This window comes from Borostomias antarcticus (genome assembly GCF_949987555.1).
Source record: "Borostomias antarcticus genome assembly, chromosome: 5".
NCBI lineage: Eukaryota > Metazoa > Chordata > Actinopteri > Stomiiformes > Stomiidae > Borostomias > Borostomias antarcticus.
In genome coordinates this window covers 11,911,082-11,935,382 of record NC_140238.1, presented here as the reverse complement: position 1 = coordinate 11,935,382, position 24,301 = coordinate 11,911,082, and the positions used below count along the sequence as shown (strand labels likewise).

Sequence of the window (24,301 nt, the reverse complement as noted above, 5' to 3'; positions counted from 1 at the left end):
TATGACTATATCTATTCACATTTTCGTCAACAAATAAAAACTAGACTAAAATGGTTATGGAGGGACGTATGGGAAAAGTTCAAATCAGAATGTCGAGGTTTGGGATGTGCGCAGTTGGATCATGGATGTATTAATAGAACGAGTTGGATGCAACCTACAGGTAGCCTGTGTGTATTTAGCCTACATTTGAATAGTACCGTTGCTACACCGGCCGGCGGGAAGTCAACTAACAGCATACGACTGCTGCGCCTGAACTGTTCAGTAAATGACCACAGTTCAGAAATGTCTTTGTCAACGTTCGCACACACCGGGAGAAAGAGGAGAGCAGACATCTGGATAAACTTCATATTTGATGCAAAGGAAAACAAAACCATTTGTAAACCGTGTGGGGTGAAAATGACTGGCAAAAATACAACAAACTTAAACCGACATTTGGAGAACAGTCATCCCGAAATTCACGAGAAGGTAAGCACCCCCCCACCCCCGGCTAACGTTACTGTATTAGCTTAACCCAAGCTGGTGTGTTTCTGAAATACTTCAAATACAATACAAGCTAAAATAAACCAGTGTTTCACGTAGGTTTGTGGCGGGGGAGAACGTAAGTGTCTGATTATTGCAACGCTAACGTTAGTGGCTAGCTAATGTTAGGCACAGGTTAGCTAACGTTACACTGTGTAGCAACAAGTGGGGCTATGGTTGTGGCGGCTGGCGGGGGTATCTAGCGTTAGCTAGTCTGGGTAAGCTAGCTAAGCAACTACTGCTGCTGTCTAATGTTATACTGTAGCTAGATGGATAAGACACGAACAGTTAGCTACCTGGCGCCGCCATAGCCCCTCTCCTCCGGTGTGACGTTAGCTAGCCTGTGCCTGATGTTAGCTAGTCTGACTAGCCAACTAGTGCTGACATGATAATGTTATAGCTTGCTATATCAGGCACAAACACAGTTAGCATCAGACTGGGGGAGAGGAACGCTTCATTATGAAACTGTCTGCCCCAGGGCAGCTGTGGCTACAGATGTATCTTACCACCACCGTTATGACTGCGTCTGAATGAATACTGGACTCTGTAAAGCGCTTTGGGTTTCCTGAAGGGCGCTATATAAATCCAACTTGATTGATTGATTGAACTTAGCCTGTTAAATTTGAGTTGTCTAAATGGTAGATTTTGTCGACTAAAATCGTAAGGATATTTAGTCAACTAAAACTAGACTAAAACTTAAAGTCAGATGACTAAAATATGACTAAAACTAAATGGCATTTTAGTCAAAAGACTATGACTAAAACAACATCATAATTTGCTGTCAAAATTAACACTGATTAGCCTACCGCAAAATGATGGGAGTGCTGCCTGGAGCCAGAGTACAAAGTCCGCTCACACCACTGACTACTATGCACAGTATGCAGATAAACAAAACCAGAGACCCGGGCAAAATCAGAGACCCGGTACCAGCGTTTAATTGTCAAAACAAAACAAATAAGTGGCATATAGGCTATACTCACTGGTTCTCTCATAGGCTACCTACGCTGTAAGGTTTGAAAGTCCGAGGCTCGATCCATAAAATGGTTTAACACTATGCAACCATGGTCAGCTAGCATTAGCAAGCCCATGGGCTAGCTAGTTTTTGTGACCACGTAACTTTGCACCAAAGAACTGTGTCCATGTAAATAAATATAGCTTTTAAAACGTAACCAGTTAGCTGGGTAGACAGTAGTCAACTAGTAATCAGTCATCACTGCCCCTGACAGCTGGCTGCATTTATTTTATTTTTTTTACAATTGGTGCACTTTCAGATATTCCGTTTAGCCAGGCAGGGGGGTCCCCCGGGATCCCCAGACAGCTGACGAGTCATGCCCTATCTAATATCTGATCATTGGTTGCCTGAAAGAGCCGCAGTGACTTTGGCAGCGCCTTTCTGAAAAGTTGAGACGGCAATGTTTTCAAAAAGCCGGAGCGCTCGAAAAAGACTCTGTATACAGCGCTTTTCTCCAGGCAGCCTGCAATTGAAAAAGGGCACAGGCGCTCAGAAATGCGCGCTTTCACGGCCAAACATGCCATATTGTAAAGCCTTTAGATTAACCGAGTAGTGTTTATTTTCCGACTAGCAGATCGCCTACTCGGGTACTCGAGTACTCGGTTAACCGTGCACATCCCTATCCTGAACACATCTATGCGTCGGTATTGAGTCACGCTTAGAGCGCCACCTACTGGTGACAGGAAGTTTCTCAGTACTGCACACCGAAATTGCACACCCTTTAACGGCGCCACACCGACACGCGTGGGGTGCGAGGGCCCGCTCACTGCTGCTCACAGCCCTAGTTTTTAGTTAAAGTTTGTAAAACAGTTCAAGTGAGTAAAATGAGGCACTAACAGTCCTATACACAGTCATACAATCAACAGTGTTAACAGTCCTATACACAGTCATATTCAGTTACTTTCATCTGTACTATCCTGGGATTGCATAATTTTAAATAAAAAAGCAAGAAAATGCAATGTGACTGCTGTCAATTAATTACAATTTTTGAAAATCGGTATAGATGAGTCTTGTTATTAATTGAACCTGTGTTTACCCTGCTATGACACCTCAACAAGGCTGCTTGGAAAAGGGTCTGTTTGACCTGTGTGTGGGGTCATGTTGGTGCTAGTGAGGTTAGATCTACCTGGCAGTCTGGTACTGTTGTAATACCGTTACATGTATTTCATGCAAAAGAGCTAAGCTTTTACTAATATACAGTATATTTTTCTCCTTTTGCAGCATACATTTCCAACACTTACTGTAGAAATGACCATGCTCTTCGACAAGGTATTTTAAATGCCTGAGCTGTACCGAGCCGAGATGATCCAGATGCCTGTACCAGACAACCTGAACGCACAGTACGACAAACCCATGAAGGCTGATGCTATAGCTGGCTGTGTCACGCTTCAGTCAGCCTCGCCAGCCCTGCCCTCGCCAGCCCGCTCCCTTAGATTCTGATTCAGAGACACCTGGCACATCCCATAGCGTGCAGCATAAGTCAATCAACATGGTCAACCCATCTCTGACAGAATAAGAAGTCGGTCTGCTCAAGTCAATGCCAGATCGTTGACCAACCTAGTGGGCACACATCTCTAGCTCTCTCAAATAAGCCTGTCTATATTTTTTACCCTGCCTTACCATTTGTTTTTCCTTCATCCTAGTCTGACCTGCCTGGACTACCTCATTCAACTGCTTGACACCCGCTTGTCTCAACACCAACCTGAACCCACTGGAAAATTCACCTGAGTCTCACATCCCTGCTTTGTCCTGTCTGACTGATCCCGCTGTGACCCTCGTTAGTCTGAGATCCTTACTCCTGCCAAACCTTATCCGTCTGACTGCCCTGTTGTAGCCCGACCATCGCCTGCCTCCAATTAAGCCCATACGTAGGCTTTTCCACTAAACCTGCCTGCTGTGGCTGCTCTTTGGTCCCCTGCCACCCCCCCCTCCTCTCCCTTGTTAAGGAAAAATGTAATACATTGAGAGAATGCATATTGCCTTTTTTCCTTTTATAGCCAATCCATGTTAGATAATAGGCCTAATTGTTGACCCCTCTTGTGATGTTTGGTATGAGGGTCTCTCAGAGACCAACAAGGCCAAACTGCGGAGAGTGATCACCCTGGGATCCGAGCTCTGCTGAGTGCAGTGCTCAACCCTCCAGCAGCTCTACGACCAGAGGGCGGTGAAGAAAGCAAGTAAGATCGCAACCTCAGCACCAGCTTACAGATCCTGCCCTCTGGTAGGAGGTATGCCGCCCCTGTATTTAAAACAAACGGGCAAGGCCAACTTCATCCCTTCTGTGCTAAGGCTCCTGAACAAACAATCATTTCAAAATTATTTTTAGAGACCCTACCACTTGCCTTTTTTGTGATTTTTATTGTGATGTACTGTGACAGGTTTTTTTTGTCTGACTGAGGCAAAATTATTTACCTTGTGGACAATAAAGACAATGTAATCATGTTTTAACATGGACAGTCAGCAGTACAATCTCAATTCCCGAATGACAGCATGCTATATAAATGACAACACTGCACTGGCAAGGGGAAAATCAGACTATGCACTCAATCTCCAAATAACATTACTCCTCCACTTTGTTGCCTAAAGATATCTGGAAAGTGTTACATTGAACCACCATGTTTATCCTTTAAGCCATTTCGAGTTTTTGATTGATTTTGGTAGGCTACTATAAGCCCTAATTTATTGTGGTACAAAATAGAGGAATGTAGAGCAACTATTTGAAAGTGAAAGTAAGTTTGCTGTGTGTTGTTACAGACCCATACAAAACGTACACAAGCCCAACTGCAATGGCCTAACGTTACCTTCTAAAATCCCCTCCACTGTCTTTGTACAATCTAGTTAACGTTACCCATGCCATGTCTAGCTAAACAGATAGATAAATAGATAGATAGATAGATAGATAGATAGTGAGGTGAGAGTGTAGGATGAGTATAGGGTGACATTCTCATGAAATCGTGTGTGTGTGTGTGGCAGAGTGGGGTCTCACCACCAGGATGTTGGCGCTCATGTCCAGCCCCCAGTGACCCAGCTCTGTCATGGCCTCAGGGCTGCTGTTGATGTTCTTCAGAAGCTGCTTCAGAGAGTTGGTGTGCTGCTCCGCACTCACATTGATGTGCATCGTCAGGTCCTACAGCACAAATCAAAACCATCCTCTAAATGACTATGCAGTTATTGTACTGTACCACAAATAGCTGTGCCTCAGGGACTGTGGATGTCAAGGACTAACCACCAGGGCAGTGTCCTCTGCTGCTGACACAGCTACTTTACCTTCATGGCGCGGAAGTCCTTTCTCATTTTGTCAGGGATTCCAGTCATGAAGGAGAGCTCAGGCAGGAGAAGGATCTCGCCCGTTATCACTTGCTGTGAGGGGAGAAAAAAAGGGCCTCTTTTTCATTTAAAAAAAATCTACTCAAATGAACATAAAAGCCAATCTAAAAAAAACAAAATGGCTTTTGAGCTTAGACACCAGGGCTGAGTTCCAACAGCATACCTCTACTTTTTACTACCAGTACGTACTACGGCTGCCCCTAGAAAGTACGTACTTTGCACATAGTATGCATACAATTGGAACATACCGAAATTTGGGACAAATTTGATTACATCTGCCGCAGTCCATAAAGCAACATTCGACCACAGCTGTCGCTACTCGCACATGTGACATAATTTCCACTGCACACAGGACTGTGGGTCTGAATCTGCTGGCTTGCATACTGCAAAATATTACCGGATGTATTTTTGCCATACTGTATGTGCTATACTATGTATTGGGACATACTAGATCCATCCATACAAAGGGAAACCGTGCATTTTCAGTGATGGCACCTGGGCTATGGAACAAGCTTCCTCTGAACATCAAGTCCGCCACCACCCTAGACTCTTTTAGAGCACAGCTTAAAACTCGTCTTTGCCGCAGATGATCTCTAATTCATGTCCTTGTCGTGTCTTAAATGTAGTTTCTAGATTATTTTGTGTCTCTGCAGTCCTCTGTTTTTGTTTGTTTCTTTTTGTACCCGGGCTGCGCCCCAGGCTGATGTAACAGTTGGTTGGGGGGCGCATTATAAATAAAAATAACATAACATAACATCCGTTTTTGGCATACTATATAGTATGGAAGTACGCGATTCGGGAAACGCAGCCCATTGCATCACATGCAGAGACCATTTCAATACTGACACATGCCACTATTCTGTGTCAAGACTACACAATTTCTATACAGAATCTGGAAGATCCTCAAACCCAGCCTGTTTTACGCTTAAAATATCTTGAATAATGACATTACCTTCCCTCCCGGCTTGGATCTTTCTTTTGGCCGATGGACAAGCATGGGTTGGTCCATCTCCTTTATAGTGATCCCATAGTTTTTGCTGTTCACAGAGGCAAAACAGGTTTAACATAATCACACTAATAGGCTCTACATTAAAAACAAAAGCCTATTGGTTTAAAAACATGACAAGCACTCAACCATTAGTTTCCCTGCTTGTCCTTGCTAAGAAACAGGCCTAGTTTACCTGTAGTATTCCACAAATGTGGTCTGGGACCCGTCAGCCATGGTGAAAGTATCTTTGGGTGACTTAGTCCACTCGATGTCATCAATGCGGTATGTGCGGTTGTTGTAGCGGGTGATGACGATGCTGCCTATCAGCTCCTTGGTGCACTCGTCCTGGAAGTTCTCTCTACTCTGCTGGTAGATGTCATTCCTACAGAGCCACAGGTGTCATTAGTGCAGCAGGGGTCATTCCTTAAAGGGGCACAGTCATACTCATTTCTGTCGTCACTTGAAGTGTTTTCCCTTTCAAGTCCTCCGTGTAGAAAAACAGCTACACTGACGATGATTTTAAAAAGGCCTACACAGAATTTAAAGGTGGAATAAAGTGGTTGAATGTGACACATGCCAGTTATCTTAAGGTGACATAGAACAGAATATGAAATACAATAAAATGTATGCCAAGCACATCCACCATGCTGGTGCAGGACAAAATGACATCTGATAAAGTTGTGGGAACATCTGTCAGGTGTGGTGATATAAAGCAATCGAGCGGAATACCACTGCAATAACTGATTATTAGTCAGATCAATTAAATCATTATAGCTTGTTTCATATACGAAGGCAACACAATGTGCACTTTACAGAAAGGGGGAGAGGATGTAGCCTACTTATCCTACCCCGAATTATGTGCGAGACTGCACGCGTAGCGCAGCGATTCAGTATAATCGATGAGTTTGGAGAGATAGAGGGCCGTGCACCAAGACTCCATGAGCGCACCGCGGACAAGGGGTAGCCTACTCCGGAGTCCGGAGACGCCAGGTCATGCAGTCAATAGATCTTGTTTGGAATGTTATTGTAATGCCCTCTGGTTATAATAGAATATCGCTACTGGAGCAGTTTAATCCCAAAATGCGCAATGCTTCCTGCAGTTGGGTCGGATCGAGGTGCTGGGATGATCAACATTATGTGGAGCAGATGCCACTGCAGTGATGATTAGGCTTACACAGCTTTCAGAATGTTTCGCAGAATTACAGTTCTTTGGCGTTGTAAAACAAATTCAACACTTCCAGACTGTTCACACAATGCCTCCAGGTACAAATACCATGCAAAACCCCAGAAAATCCGATTTTGACTGGATCACCTCTTTAAGCTTTCGATCCAAATAATATCAACTGAAACAAGCATGACTGTGCCCCTTTAACTCCCTCCAAGTCACCTCTAATGCCCTCACTCTGGCTACAATTCCCTAATTGTGGTTTCAAAGTGGTTGTGGTGTGTATATTTATCTAATTAACACATTCAATTGACAGTCCTATATATATATATATATATATATATATATATATATATATATAATTTTGGGGATTTGATTGAAGCGACAAACTTAAATTGGACCTGAATGACCCCGTAGGCTACGTCATGTCAGGCAAAAGCATCACTGCCTTCAAACAAACTCGAGGAGGCGGATAATCAGACTTTGCTTTGCCTTTTAAACGGAAAATTTACTTTAAAAAAAATAAACTCCAGATGGGAGAGTTAATAAGAGCGTGGCCGTGTGCAAGTTGGCCTAACATCATTTCAATGCTAAACATGTTAACACTTGTCAACAGCGGGCTTTGCCCACCCACATTAGGGACTTTAAGCAACGACGGTTTTCAGGACTGCTACGGTGGCCGGAAATAGATCTGCTATGACGCTATCGCCGTAGAGGTCAAAATCGTTAAGCAAACAGCCGACCGGTCCCTACGGCGAAGCGTCTCCGAGACGTTGTAGCCACTACACGAAACGGGGTTTTGCCGTCGTAGAATCAGCTGCTACGGCAGGCAGGTTTATCTATCGAGCACTGATCCATTTCCGGTCACCGTAGCGGCCCGTTGTAGCGGTCGTTGCTTAAAGTCCCTATTCACTGAGAGCAGGCTCCAATGAGCAAGTCTACCTCTGAAAAATTGACAAAACTCCATCGCAAAGTGGATTGCTGTGGACTACAGACCAATTTCAATGGTAGGGGGCAAGGGCTTAATGGAGGCGTGTCAAATTACTTTCTCTGATCCAACTTACAAGCCACCTTCAAGAGGCACTGTAGTTACAAAAATCCACCAGCTAGGCTATATGACATGGAAAAGACGACAAGAATGGAATTACTGGCGCGGGCCGAATATGTTGCTCTGACCTGGGATCACTGGACGTCAGTCAGTAATCACAATCTCAAAGCCACAATAATGTAATTTCTTTGAATTGAAATATCTTCACTTGGAGGCTTTTGCCAGCAAAAAAATTGTGTGATTAATCACGTTTAATTAATTACAGATCATGCAATTAATTAAAAAAATAATAATTTGACAGCCCTAATATATATATAGTAAAGCGCATTGTAAAGCGCATTGTGTAAAGCGCACTCTGTAAAGCGCATTGTGTTACCTCTGGGTATGAAATGCGCTATACAAATAAAGCTTTGATTGATTGATTGATATATATATATATATATATATATAACAAGAACTATGCCTGTACCAGATCACATAGATTGTAAAGTGTCATTCACTGATGATGTTCATCCATAATTAAACATGCAGGTATCATCACTCACAGAATCTGCTCATACAGATATGTAAACACACATATATATTTATGTGTGTGTTTCCATATCTGCATGAGCACGTTGCCTGCATGTTTAATTATTGATGAAAATAACGGTGAATGACACTACAATCTGTGTGATGGGGTACAGATATAGTTCGTTTAAATTTGCATGAACATCTTACATTTGAACTGTGGTGATGTGTCATTTGTGCATAGATGATATACTGTAGCCAAAAAAGGCTTTGCTTCAATAAATATCATTCCAGAGATAAGTTCTGTCATACTTATGATTTACAGTGCAGAATCTTGTAAGAGAGGTACGTCAGAGTCAATATTCCTGTATCTGGCAAGGCCAGTATGGGTGCAGCACTGCACTCACATGACATCAAGGACAGAGTCGTTTCGCAGCACTTTGTGGGACACATCCACAGACAGGTACAGGCCTCCGTCTGTGCGCTTGATGCATGTGTAGTATCCTGGCCACACCTGCAGCCTGCAAGGTATAGAGAGCAGAGACGAAGACCAGAAGCTTTAGTGAGCTGCCAAGTCTGAGGAATACTACAGTGGTCAAATCAAATCAAGCACTTACCGATGTTTTCCTAGAATGACTGCGCTTTTCGGATCATAATGATTGTGGCCCACTAGCTTCAGTCCCAAGATCTTCATTACCCTTGACACACATGGGAAGGGGAAAAATGTACCGGCGTTCGAATATTTGCAACAGACTTCACCTTTTTTTCTTTTTCTTTTTTTAAAGATTATACATTTGAGGATAAGGATTGTTAGTCTTTGCTTGAATCTACTAAGCAGACATAATGCATGATTCCTTGTGGAGAGCAGAGATTAGCCAATTCAAGACATTGTTGCTCTCAAGCCTGCTCTCCTGCAGAGAAAAGAACTGAGGAGTTCTCTTATTTCTCAAACAAAAGGTCAGCTGAAGTTCTTTAACTGTGGGTGTGGTCAGGCATTGACCAATAAGTGAATCATGCAGCAGTATTTGTACATTTATCTGTACCTCCTCAGCACTACATTATAGAAGGGGATGCAGAGGTCTGAGTTAGGTGGCAGGATCTTGGTCATCTGGACCTTGATGTCAATCTCCTGGTTGTCGGTCCGCCTCTCACTCTTCAGGTGTACCACCTGTGAAGGGAACAAATGCAAAATTTCACCATGAGTGCAGGGCTTCTGCCGATGTTCAAATTATGAATCTAGTTGAATGGAAATATTACTGAATTTACATTTTAGTCATTTAGCAGACGATTCACTACACTCACGCTCACACACACAGACATACACCAGTCCTGGGCTCGGATCCCCTCCCCCTCACCCTAACCCGGGTCTGTATCCTTTTCCTACCCCCACCCTACCCCTGACCCCTGCCTCTACCTGGACCCAGGCACACTCACACACACACAGACATACACCAGTCCTGGGCTCAGATCCCCTTCCCCTCACCCTAACCCGGGTCCGTATCCTTTTCCTACCCCTACCCTACCCCTGACACCTGCCTCTATCTGGACCCAGGCACATTCACGCACACACAGACATACACCAGTGTTTGCCATGTCTCTCCTATGATGTTATTAGCCTCTCTTACTCTGAAAATGTAATTTAATGTTATTTATTGCTTTATAAATGTTCTTAGCCGGTAGACAAACATACTCCAGGAACTTGCTCGATCGCCTTGTTGAGAAGGGTCAGGGAAGAATTTTTTTTACAGCTCACTTATCTGGCCCCCGGGTGATACTGTTTTTTTGCTTCCCTCTGGAATATGTAGGGGTGGGACATCTGCCCACCTCCCTTGTTCTCTGTAAAGCGCATTGTGTTGCCTCTGGGTATGAAATGCGCTATACAAATAAAGCTTTGATTGATTGATTGATTCATCTAAAGCGACTTACAATTATGAGCTGTGTTGGGGTAAAATCACATGCCTTACTCAAGACACACAACAGTCCAAAAAATGAATGGAGGTGAATGGCCGTCCGGGCCGTGTTTGGGCAGCTTGTGGACCACCCTGTGATTCGCTGGGGCGGATGTAAAATTGACTGGAGGTGAATGGGTGGCTGTATTTGGCCAGCTCTGTGGCACCTGCCTCAGTTCACAGCCGGTGGGAGGCAGTGCGGTGCACTCCGGGCTCTCCCCCAGCACACCCCAGTCCAAACCCTGTCTCTATCACCCCCAAACAGGGAGCTGGCTTCGTTCAAATTTTTGTTTTCATTAATTTATCCCGTTGGCCCGTGACTCGGATCTGCTCAAAAATTTAAGGGGTTTTAAGATGGCCCATGATGCACCCCTCCACCGAGTTTAATGAAAATCGGTTTGGTAGTTTTTGCATAATCATCGTCCAAAACATGAATGGAGACGAATGGCCAGTTCGCCAGTTCGTCTGTGTTTTGGCGGCCCGTGGACCCAACCCGTGATTCGGATCCGCTCACAAATTTAAAGGGTTGTAAGTTGGCCCATGCTACACCCTAAGGCTGGGCAATATGGCCCAAAAATATCTTGATATTTTTAGGTTATGTCACATACACAATATATATCTCAATATTTTGCCTAAGCCTTGAATTAACCCTTTGATGCATACAATCACACCAGTATGATTATTCTAGTCCCTGTAACATGTCTGCATTATTCTTGTTCATACTGCATTCACATGCTAATTTTAAACTTTCATGAAAAAAGGGAGAAATCAAAACCAAGTAAAATTAATGGTTATTTATTAAGCTATTGCACTGCACAGACTTTTCAGTAGCTGTTAAAGGTATAATATGTAGTATGTGGATTATTTCCCCCCATCTAGTGTCTAAAGATAAGAACTGCAACAACACAACGTATTGGTTGCCAAAATGCCAGAGAATGCACCGTTTCAGTCATACTGTGATAAGATATTCACTCAGAGAGGAACATTACGTTACACTAATCAGTAATCACAATCAAGTATTTCAGAGTGCCATGTAATAAGTTACGTTAGATGCTGTAGTGTGGAGATAATGTTAGGTCTGGCTATGCAGATTCCAAGAAAGATAACGATAGCTAGTTAGCTAGCTTACCGGTCTAGTAGAGAAGTAGCCATGTCACCATGTGACTTTATCCCATGAAACTCCATAAACTCCGTCCAACGAGCAAAGGCTGGCCCGATATTTATCCGACTTTTGCTCCTTCGGTCACTGAGCTTTTGAGATTCGTATCGCACGGTTTGCCGGGGCTCAGGCGGAGAAGCAGGACGACAAAACTCGACCATTTAACAAACGTTTAGCTGAAAAGAGTGAGCAGAAGTGGACGGAAAATCTGCCGTTTTATAGCCGTGCACACACTTGATGCTAACCAACATCTATAACGCTGCTAATTCATGGAAGTATAACGTTTGCTGGCTACTGCTAATCTCACAGTGGTGAAGCTAGAATAGTACCTGGCAACCCAGCGCGCAGTACCAACACTAATACTATTGGCCGGTAGGATATCAACAGTGTCATTGTCGTGCCGTCAAAATTTCATAAGGTAATAATTTCAGACAAAATATCATTTTTTATGGAAAAGCAATACTTTTACTCTGCATCCTTCGCAAAGCCCTATGGATGTATTATTTTTGAAAAAATGTTTATTTTTATCCACATATAACATATTATACCTTTAAATGAAAATAAATAATGCCACATACTGTAGCCTAGCTCTATAGAGCTCAAGATCAAATGTAAAAAGTGCATTCAACAAACGCTGAGAAAACAAAGTTCAAATTTTCCTGGTCACCACAACATGTCAAAACAATGGCCCTTTTCCAATATGCGTACTTGTCCGTACTTGCGTCCTTGTGAAACGTCATCAGTCGGAGCCCAAGTACTGTTCCAATTCCAAAGTACGCAAGTCCCAAGTCTGCATCAAATGCCAGGATGTGTTCTTGCTCCGCCCATTTTATCGAGCAGACTCGTATGGACTTGAGACTTGTAACGACCTAACAACGACAAACACACGCAGACAGACAAAACACCTCTGACACAGGCTATTATTTTTATTCATATTTTAACAAGCTCATATTTTTAAAGTGACAAGGAAAAGGTTTTGTTTCTTAGATTTTGTTTTATTATTAGTGGTGAATTATTATAGGCTATAATGGGAGGTCTAGCCTACTACGGAGGATTCCCTGCGATGTCATTGTTGCCTGAGGTTTGCCCCGTAACGGTTGTTAGGTAAATGCCTATCTAAATAATCTATCCATCTAAACTAGTAAAAACAGACGTTATTTGGATAAAATGGCTACATAATTGGTTTCAATTGTGGTAATTATCCACATGAAAAGCAATGAAAACTTAAAGATATTTACTTAAAAACAGTTTAAAACGCTTTTCAAAATCCACAAAACAAGCTGAGAAGGTGACGTCAACAAGGACACTGCTGTTCCAATTGCTGAATGACAACTTGCGTCATCCCATCCTTGGAAGTTCATACTCTGATGCGAACTTCCCAAGTCCGGACTAGCAAGGACGCAAGTCCGAACTTGGGCGTACTTGGGTATTGAAAAAGGCCCAATAAGTGCACGTCTCTGTGCATGATGTCACCAAGATGACATTTGAAAACAACACTAACTAAATTAAAGTGACCATTTTTGTACCATTTTGTTCAGACTAGGTTCCTTGCCAAAAACACAAGCTTATCAACGATGTCTGGTTTGAGAGATGCTCGGTGGCATGTAACTATATTCCCACTGGTACCAAATACCCTTTCCGAAAGGGGAACTGGTGGCGGGCACACACAGATACTTGTAGAACTCAAGATCAAACGTAAAAGGTGCATTCAACAAACTCTGACATTTCAAAACAAAGTTCACATTTTCCTGGTCACCACAACATTTCAAAACATATATTTTATTTAATTATTTTATTCATTAAATTAAAAAAAATCTCTACTTTGTAAAATAATCTTGGGATGCTACAATTATAAGCTGAAAGTGTGTGCTCTGCTCCACTAGTCTGACACTCAGATTGAATTGCCATTCAGATTCAGGGGCGGGAGCCAGGCTACTGATCCTCTCCTTCACTCTGTCCGCACGCAGCAGAGTGGGTCACAGCCTCGCAGCACAGAGCAACGGTGTTCACGTTACGGCATTGAAGAATATAGGTAAAAGTCCACAGAGTCTTAAAGTCAATGTAATGCTTGTTTGTGTGTTTTTGTGCTCATGTAAACAGTCTGGAATGTGCAGTGGAAGGGATAGAAGGAGACAGCTGATGCTGCTGTGGCCGTTCAGGGTAGTGGGTGTCAAGAGGTCACACTTAGGCCACAGGGGGGGCTTCTCCTCTGGGGTATTAATGACACATCTCTATGGGACACTATAAACAGACAACCTAGACTGACAACCAATGGTGATTAAGATATCATGTTAGGGTGACAGGCGACACATCTGTATGGTCACTCCTCCACCAATCTAGCTTCACCTAAACGGGCAGGCTTAGGCGTGGGGGGTGGGCCGAGAGAGCACTATTTAACATCTCAACCAAACCTTGAGACTTTGATTTGGAAACGGTAGGCAACTCGGACGGACAGATTCGCTACTCCCAGCAGGCAGGCCCGCTGATAACACCATGCGGGGAGGGAAGTCTAAGGCCTTGACTTCGCGCCACAGCCGCAGCCAGCAGAGAAGCAGGGAGAGAGAGAGACGAGGGAAACATCCCAGTGTTCCATGTGATTGTATCTTTGTACAATAAATCTATCATCTGTCACCGCCTTCAATCCCGTGTTGGGTGATTTCATCAATGACTATCACAACAAGAAGGCTATTAACATCGTGGTTCATAATTAGATGGTGCTGCAACTCTCATCAAGGCTTACAAAAAAATACACAACGCAGAGCAACAAAAGAAGAAAAACGCCAAAAGCCAACAGCATGACGAGCTCCAGAGTTTACAGATTGACTCATTGATGTTATGAGGTTCCCCAGCTATTAGCATTGGGTTTAAATCCGAAATATTACCGAATGGGCGCTTTTGCTTTTGGAAATCCTCTGCCACCGTCTAGAGCAGGGGTCTCAAACTGCGGGCCATTTGCGGTCTGCCACACCACTCCATCCGGCCCGCAACATGATGTCAGAAATGTAATGTAATCCGGCCCGTAAAATAATTTCTTGTAAACGGCGCCGGCAGGCAGGCCTACAATGCAAAATTCAAGTCTCTCAAACGTGGGGCGAAATTCTGTTATTGTGCGCGCACGAGGTGAATGCTGCATAGTCACAGGTGCAATCAATCCGCACGCGACTATGAACTATGAACGGAATGCAGCTAGCCACCGAGGCTGTTTTCATGGTTAACTAACGTTAGGAACACAGACATGTTTCAAGAAATATGGACATTGCAGTATTTTTTGTGGAGTTCAATGGAAATGCTACCTGCCTGATATGCAATAACAAAGTCGCCGTTCTAAAGGAATGTCAAGAGCTATTCATTACTAAACATGGAGAACAGTGTCATAGGGAGAGAGGAAAAAACGAGCCACACAGCTTAAAGGGCTAATGTCTTTCAACATAAGTGTCTAGCAAGAAATAGAGTAGTAGCCTACAAATGTATTCAAGTGTCTGTCTTGAACTTTAATAAATGCCAGTAGCTACAGGTCCAGGGTAGGCTTACAGTAGTGATGCATCTTGCAGCTGAAACAGAATTGAGTACAAATTTAGGCTATTAAAGATAAAATAAAAGTAAGGAAAAAAGATTTGCAGCACTAACTGTTAAAATATATTAAAATGAATGGAAACCGGTTTGAATTAGTATAATGAAAATGTTAGTTATGGAATAGTCTTGCCACATTTAGAAACTGAGTTGTGAGTCTAGTTATGGAAATGAAAAATGACATTCCGAAATATTGCACTTTCTTATAGTTAGTAGTAGTTGAAGTTGACATTGAAATGTCCCTCCTATGAGTTAACAATACCAGCAGTGGCCCCAAGCCAATTTGAGTTTGAGACCCCTGGTCTAGAGTAACCAACTGAGCAGCCCTCAGTCCTTACACTTTCCTGAAAATGAGAGCCGGCTATGCCGTATCGTTCATGACCGACTCATCACTACTCTCGCCCGAGGGAAGACGGCTGGCAGTGGTTTGGCTAATTGATTCCGAAAAAAGGCAGCATGGGATCCATCGTCTGGCGTGAGAAAGAGCGAGAAAAGCTTCCTGTGTAATCCTGGTTCAAAAAATGAATGGAGGTGAATGGTTGGCTGTGTTTGAGTGGCCCGACCTGTGCTTAAGATCCGCTCCAAAATTTTATGGGTTCTAAGTTGGACCATGCTACACCCCTCCACCAAGTGTTGTGAAAATTCAGTCCAGTGGTTTTTGCATAATTCTGCTTACCAACGTGCACACAAACACGCACGCATGCCACCGAAAACATAACCTCTCACCCTGCGCTGTCGTGGAGGTAAAATAAAAAAATTACCACTGTCAAATAAATTAAATACCTAAATAATTACATCTGGATCATGAAACTCAAAGTAGAATAAAAAGCAAAGAGTAATGAAAACTCATATCTGAGAGATAGAGGGATAGTGAGAGCGAGAGAGAGGGATAGAGTGAGAGGGATAGAGAAAGAGGGGGATACCCGCCTACATATCTGTCAAATTTCCTTCATTATTCATTTCCTCTATGAATGATTGTTTCGCTGAGAAGAATCTCTAAGAATGTTTTCCTCACACCCAAGAATAAGCTCTATCCAGGAATTTTTTTTAAATCCCCCTTTTATTTTTTTCTTCAATAAAGTTAAAATGAAGTAGCCTTCTTTTTGCCAGTTGCTGGCTGGCTGCAGTCCAGATCCTTGTTAATTAATTTAATCTAGCTTCTTTTTTATATAGAAAAAGTATATAAAAAATGTAATGGAACATTATTAAGTGTGATTTGGTGGATTAGGTCTACATCGTTTGAATATGGTCTATTTACAATGGGCGGAGGCTGCACAGCCATCGGCCACTATCGGAGCCCAGTTCAGCCAATAACAATATTTTTACAAAGGTCCTATAGGTGCCGCTTAATTGGCAAAAATTATTAATCGGTCGACCTCTACATTCTATTCAACATGGAAAACCCCAAACGTTTGGAAGGCGGAGATCCCGAATGTATCGCGAGACTAATGTAGCTACTGCCCAGTTAACGATGCAAATGGGTTTACACAATTCTCCTCTCATGACAATTAGAAGCACTTTAACCCACAAAAGCAGAAAACACGTCAGGCTTTTGACATTTGCATCTCGTCTAGTCAGTCAAAACATATCAAAGAGTAAATGGTACCCACCTCATCCAACCGCACAGGAAGGTAGAGGATGGAGCCATCAAAAGCTACGACCTCCCCAGTGGTTGAGCGATGGTCTTTCATCATGCCAAAACGCATCCCCATTGACTCCACGTTAGGACTGAAATTAAGTGATAGGTAACGGCATTTCTAGACACATATTATAATGAAATATTACAGTGAAACGTGGTTGACAGTTGTGTACAAATTTTATAAAAAAATCAATTTAGTAATACTTACGTGAAAGTGACATGGTATTGATAGACTGCCTCATTCCTGCATCCAATAGTGATATAGTTGGACCCTACAGGTAATGGAGTTCCTTTTGTGCCAGCCTTCAGCAGAGGCTCGCTTCAACGATAGAATACAAAAACAGTTCACATTCCATCATGTTAGCGAACAACTGAGGAGTGTTTTATTGTATTTGTAAGCCTTCTTTTGCAATACTGATCGCAATATAGGTCATATTTATAAGAATGCTTTTCTCTGTAGTGAAATACATTGTGAAATGTTACTTACCGAGTTGCCTCCATCTTTAATTCTCCCTTGGTTGGTGGGCTACCAGGAAGCTGTGAGGCTTCTTTAAGAGTGGATGGAGGGGCTACAGATGTGGCAGGAGAGATGGGAGGCAGGATGGGGCCGGGGGGTAGAGCAGACGGCACAGTGGGTCCTCTCCCTGCACCCATCGGTGGCACTGCTGCTCTTCCAATGCCCACCATCTGAGATGGTACACCACGGCCAAGGAAGCTACATGCAGACACATTATACAGTGCGTCAAGTCTTCAAATCCTTTAACTAGCTGTAGGAATAGTTTGGTTTGGTTCAATTTTTACCAATGCATCTCTTACTGGATGACAACATGCAGATAATTATAATCTATGAATATGTGGAGTAGCAATCAATTAATTTGCTTATGTTTCCCAGAAGGTAATACTATTAATGTTTTAGAGATACTGCAAGGCCTAAGACATTTCATGAAAATGAAATAGAAATGAAATAGAAATAATGAAAGTATGATTTGATGCCCCTCTGGCCTGAGATCATGAGATTATAACGAAGCTCCTCATGGGCAACAAATTATGCAAGGGATACATGGGAGTTCTCTTCATGAGCCATGCACTGATCTGCATTACTGACAGGCCTCCGTGAACCAGAGCAGCTGGCCTGCTTTGACCTGAAGCAGAATCTGAGCGTCCCATCTCCTAGGTCTCAGTGAGTTCCTACCTGCTGCCTCTCATCATCTCTTCAGGTGGCACATTGCCCACCGGGCCTGGGACAACAGTCTCAGGGGCCGTCTGTGGTTTGAACTCTGCTCCAAGGTCACCTGCACCTCGTCCTGTACAGACACCCCACAGGAACAAGACCACTGGGATTCAGTGCAGGTTACATCTTACGGTCTTGGAGCATAGTGCTCCAAGCAAAGCCACCACTTCCTTGAATTATAGTCAATAACTATTTGATTCCGTCTTTAAATTTTGATGGGATACTCAGGAGTCAAGTTTGTTTGTCACATGTACAACGAGCAGTGAAATGTGTTTCTGTTAGCTTGTAGATAGTACACACACTAAGAAATGTAGAAAGGTAAAAAGATAAGTTAATGTATAGCTATATATATATATATATATATACACACACACACACACAAAAGGAATTGGAAAGTATATATATATATATATATATATATATAAGTATATGCTAGGTATATATCTATCTATAGAATATATTGCAATATGTATATTTAAAATAAATTTACAGAATGTAGATATGTATATTCTAACAAGTATAAATATAAGTATCTAAGTTGTACTGGCAAATCAATTGCATTACGACTCCCGGGCCAATTTGGTGCATCAAAAATGTACAACACTACATTTTCTTTGTTTATCCAGTGTGCAGTATTAGCCAAATCCAGATCATTCACCAGTATTTCTTTGAACTTTCACTCTGAGTGAAAATCAAAGTGACCACTTCACAACTTTCAAATACTTGCCTACTTGTGGTGTTCCCCTGCCCCATGACGTCTTCAGGGGCTCTATGCCCAGGCCTCTGAACATGGACACCAGAGTTGATCCTTGGCCTTGGGTTGGCATTTCCACCTGTCAATTCCATACAAATACAATGTAGTGTGAATGGTAAATGGACTGCACCTATATAGCGTCTTTCTACCTTAACGGATAAAAAGTGCTTTACAATGGCCTCTCATTCACCCATTCACACACGCATTTATAGACCAGTGGCGGCAAGCTGCCATGCAAGGTGCTAGTTTGTTCACTGGGAGCAATTTGGGGTTCAGTGTCTTGCCCAAGGACACCTCGACATGTGGACAGGAGGAGCCGGGATTCGAATCACCAAACCCTGCTGCGTTCATTGGATGACCCGCTCTACCGCCTCCTAGGCCACAGCCACCCCATCAAGAGCATTGAGAAATTAGTAAACGAATGGATGATGCTCCCACTCACCTGTTTGCGTTCCTGCTCTTCAGCCTGCAGACCTGGCATTTCCTCAGGCAGCGGTGTGGCTAAGCCAGGGGGGTGCTCACTAGCAAGCAAAGAAGCTCCCCTCCCGTACTGCATTTTTGGCACATCACCAGGGGCGGTGAGACCCCTGGCTCGTCCTACTCCAGGTCTCTCTGACTGGAACAGCAGGCCTCTGGCTCGTCCTACTCCAGGTCTCTCTGACTCAAACAGCAGGCCTCGACCTCGTCCTACTGCTGGTTCGTCTGGCAGCAGTGCACGCCCCCGTGCCAGCAGCCCAGGCAAGCCGGTCATACCGGTAAGGCCTGGGAATCGAGGCTTGTTTGGATCCATAACAGAAAATTCTTATATGCAATGTCTGTGGAATGCAAATGAATGGCGTTGTTAAATTAGTAGTTTTTAAAGGCAAGCTAGATAGGCCATTAGGCCCTTTTCACAGCAGCCATTTTGACAAAGCAGGGTAAACACAGTAACTAATCAAGTTAACCATGGTCCCGCTCCATGATTGAGAATTAAATGGTGTAGGATATTCTCCATGTAACAATACTATTCCACTCCAAACTGCTCAACAAGGCTAGCTACATTTTGTAGGCCGAAAGGAATCCAATGATTCCTCACATTTGATACATTTTAGATCAATGACAGGGCTCGACATTAAGGCTTGTCCGGGACAAGTACATTTTATGTACGGACAAGTGGACTTCCTCCTGCAGTTTTTTTAAGAGAGGAATCAATATGTATTAATATCCGCAACAATGAATTCCTCCTTCAGTTGTCCGATTGGAAAAGTAAAAAAAAAAAGTATAACAGGCTCATTCTCAATGCCTGAGAGGCGCGGCGTTAAACTGACGCCGCCAGATGGTTTGTGTGCAGAGAAACAATGTGAGCTCGTGCGATCACAGGGTGGTCTGGCTAGCGCAGCGCAGCTTCCATCAGAAATGCTACTGCGTGCGCGTGAACCCCCACTGCTCGCCAAGTGCAACCTCTCCGCGAACGGTTTCCTTGTCAGTGGTGAGGGAACAACGGCGACAGAGCTAGTAACGTTAGGCAGATGAGATGTTCCTTCAACCGCCTAAAACTGGGCAGGTTGCCAGGGAAAGCGGAGAAATCCAAAACAACTTGGGAGTTTAAAAAAATAAGCTAATATGATTGCTTCCATTGGGGGGGGGGAGGGAGGGGGCGGGGTACTTACCCAAATCAGTTTTGGTAAATATTGATGCATATTATGGCCAGTCTTAATTGAAAATTGTTATTTGTTTATTTGCACTGACGTATATTGCTTTTTCAAAAACATTGTATTTGGACCGGACAAGTAAAAGATATATCACTTATATATGTTCACTTGTCCGAAGGACAAGTACATGAAAAAGCTTAATGTCAAGCCCTGAATGAAAAGACTACGACCAACGCTAATTCAAAAACTAAATCCTCAAACGCTAATTCAAAAACCAAATCCGCGTGGGGACGCTGGTCCACTGCACATTCTTTCAAAGGTTAGCTAGCCAATTTCAAACACTGACTAATGTTATGTTAAAGTTGCAGTTTTTCTTTTAGGAAATAATAAAGGTAACATTAACGTTATTTTAGAAATAATAACGTTAGCGACCTTTGAAGATGCGTGAACATTTCTGTTTGGTGCTACAACTAGAGTAAAGTCAGGGTTGTTACAAGTTACCATAGCTAACGGTTCCATTATGGGAACTAAGCTTTAGCTAGCCAATGTTTAGAGGCTAATTAGCTCTAACGTCATGTGGCACAACGTGGCAGCACATGCAAGCAACCGAACCGAACAAGAAAAAATAGCTACCGTTAGCTAGTTAGCTAGCTAAGGTTAGAGTTGAAAAGATTAGCTCACTTGTCGTTGAAATGTTGATAAACATAATAAAACATAACTTTGTACAGGATTTATATTTAAACTATTATAGGGTAACGTTTCCCGTCAAATTACACGACCTACTTTCAATCGCTGGTGTCAAAGAAGGCAGTCTCCTATCAGCACCGATCACTGTCAGCTGTCAGCTCGAACGTGCTCCAACCGTCTGCTGCAGGAGATCTCCAAGCACCGCGAGATGAAGGCGCACATGGCCTCTGCAGAAATATAATTAATTTGGTCTGAAACCATATTAGTCCTCACAATTCAAATTAAGTTCTTGTTATTCAAATTCAAAACTCATGATGGCTGCTGCGCAGCACTGGGTCGGGGACGGGTATTTTGAGGATGAAGAAGAAGAAGTAGTAAGAGGAAGAAGACAGGAGAGTTAAAAATATATATCTGTAAAAACGTGTCTCAAATCCACAGAACAATGTCTGAGTAGGCATTAGCATGTTTATTCTGCATCACTCAGGGCTTGAATTCACAACCTTAGACACCTTGATCTTGTTGAGCTACTGAGAAGCCATAGATGGCAATCACCAGGTTTGCATGTGGTGGCAACCCTTTTAATAAAACTCAACCTCTACAAAAGAAAGTTTTCAGAGCTTAAATTACACATGAAGCCAAATTTCACCAAATCTCTGATCTCCCCCTAGGGTGATCCATAGAAATTTCACCAAATCTCACCCTAGGGTGATCAATAAAGTATCTATCTATCCATCCATCCATCCAGCCAACACTTGACATCAGATCACAGTTACATGTCCTGTTATACACACCCAATAAAGACCAGAGAATCTGCACAAACTCTTCACTGACCAGAACATGCCAGTTAACACACCTCATACCTACAGTATACCTATCACATTCACACTCCTTGATGTCACCTGATATGTGAAGTAAGGATATACATGATCTCTATTGGCTCTATGGTAACCACTGGGGGCGGAGCTGCTCTCACTTGTTTTCCAAGACAACCATGAAGACTGTTTTTGTTACTGTTTTTTTGCTTCCCTCTGGAATATGTAGAGAGTGGGTCGTATGCCCACCTCCCTTGTTCTCTGTAAAGCGCATTGTGTTGCCTCTGGGTATGAAATGCGCTATACAAATAAAGCTTTGATTGATTGATTGATTGAAGAGGAATCTGCTGGATAGCAAATTACCTGGAGGAGAGAGAGATGGGGAGAGAGAGAGAAAGAGAGAGAGAGCACAAACAGACTCTGATCACACTGCACTCCTGGATTGAGGATTGAGGATCTATAGGTAAATAATCAATACTCATAGAAGTTAATACAACGTTTGACGTATGAAATAGAGCTGCAGAGACACTTTATTAAACACTAGATGGCGCTGTGCCCAAACATTTACATACTAATCAGATTAAGCCCCATGGTAATCGTGACTGAGTTCCAGTAATGGAACCAGCTGGACGTGTGATGGATTTTCAAGCTGGACGTGTGATTGATTTTCTCTGTTCGTAACACTCCAGGTAATAGCTGGGTCCGGGTGCAGTGTATAGCTTGGGGAGTGTCTTTTAGCTGGTTTGAGGCTATAGTTTTATAGAGTCTCTATGGGGAAAGGAGCAGAGAAAGTGTAGGTAGTGAACATGGAACAGTGCTGAGATCTTGACCTCCCCCTTCTCCATCACGTGACCCCTCTGATGTCAAAAACTATAGCCCACTTTCCCTTCTATCCTTTCTATCAAAAACACTTGAACATCCTGTCCAGCTGTCTTTGTATCTCCACCAGAACAACCTCCTGGTCCCCCACCAGTCTTTAAGATTCAAGATGTTTTATTTGCCATTTATAGGCTATGCCAATGTAATTTTATTTATATAGCACCATTCATACAAATAAATGTAGCACATACTGCTTTGCATAAAAAGAGATGGATAAAAACATAAATCATGTAAAGACAGTGAGAACAGATTTCTAAGAAACAATACAATTAAAATAATTAAAAATTAAAAGATAATGTAAAATAGAATAAAAAAATATATAAAAACTGAAAATACAAATTAAAAACATCTTAAGATACACGCAACACAACTAAAGCTACACATATACTAGGTACAGTAATGGTACACACATAGGCTACTAGGAATTTGACTAGTGTTAAGGCAGATGACATAGAACAGGATGCCGGACAGGACAGTGCAAAGACATGACAGTGCAAATACTAGAAATGGTGCCCAGAGAGCACAGACCTCTGCCCATGAATGCATGTTGTGTCTCTGTGCGTATGCACATGCGTGTGAGCAGGACATGTTTGGTATTGCTGCATTCAGTAGGTTGAGAGCTTTATGTCATTCCAAACCCCATGTCTCTGTGACCTTCCCATGTCGAGATACTGTACGGCCATTTCAATTCCCCTTATTGACAATGAATGGGGGGAATTTTTCGCTCCCCAAGTCCAAAAAATGAATGGAGGTGAATGGCCGGCCATGTTTGGGCGGCTCGTGGACCCACCCTGTGATTCAGATCCACTCCAAAATTGGATGGGTTCTAAATTGGCCCATGCTACACCCCTCCACTGAATGTCATGAAAAGCGGCCTGTTAGTTTTTGCGTAATCCTAGGCCCTCCTTGCAGTGACACTCACTTCACGCCACGAGAGCAACTCTCTCTCCTCTGTCTTGATACTCATGGACTGATTGTCCTCTCCACCCTCAAAGGTGTCACAAGCTCTGCGCTCTCCCTGTTTGCATCCTACCTAACGGGTCGCTTCTACCAGGTGACATGGACACTGCCTCGAGGCATTTGGTTGCCACTCCATGGCCCTGTGGTGGTGGAATGAACTGCCCACTCTCCGAAATGTCAGCCAAGCACGCAGCAATACATGCCTCCACTCCTGTGTCAGAGGGGGGAAATGACAGGAACAGATGGACCTGCTGCCCATATTTGTCCCCATTGTCTTACATACCAACCAAATTGGCATGTACAGAATTTTAGCTTCCTTAAGTAATATTAAACTGCCTATGGATGCTCTGATGTGTTTTAATATGAACTGTAAAAATCCTCATTATGACATTGAACTATGTGCCATGTATGACAATATTGTGTTAGCTCTTAATGCTTCTAGTAAGCCATTTCATAATCAG

The 24,301-nt window shown here is 43.0% G+C and overlaps 1 protein-coding gene across 1 annotated transcript in view; it reads right to left on the bottom strand.

Moving 5' to 3' along the window:
• piwil2 (piwi-like RNA-mediated gene silencing 2) overlaps positions 1 to 19,661 on the bottom strand; it is a gene marked incomplete at both ends in the record, with an annotated part of 39,786 nt that extends 20,125 nt beyond the window's left edge. The window contains 12 exons of the mRNA XM_084438910.1: positions 4,518 to 4,658; positions 4,799 to 4,891; positions 5,811 to 5,895; positions 6,040 to 6,228; positions 8,977 to 9,090; positions 9,187 to 9,267; positions 9,613 to 9,737; positions 16,858 to 16,975; positions 17,095 to 17,205; positions 17,374 to 17,573; positions 18,849 to 18,950; positions 19,314 to 19,661. Coding sequence (XP_084295036.1) covers positions 4,518 to 4,658; positions 4,799 to 4,891; positions 5,811 to 5,895; positions 6,040 to 6,228; positions 8,977 to 9,090; positions 9,187 to 9,267; positions 9,613 to 9,737; positions 16,858 to 16,975; positions 17,095 to 17,205; positions 17,374 to 17,573; positions 18,849 to 18,950; positions 19,314 to 19,661 — 1,707 coding nt within the window. The remainder of the gene's footprint in view (positions 1 to 4,517; positions 4,659 to 4,798; positions 4,892 to 5,810; positions 5,896 to 6,039; positions 6,229 to 8,976; positions 9,091 to 9,186; positions 9,268 to 9,612; positions 9,738 to 16,857; positions 16,976 to 17,094; positions 17,206 to 17,373; positions 17,574 to 18,848; positions 18,951 to 19,313) is intronic.
• Between the last annotated feature and the right edge of the window lie 4,640 nt (positions 19,662 to 24,301).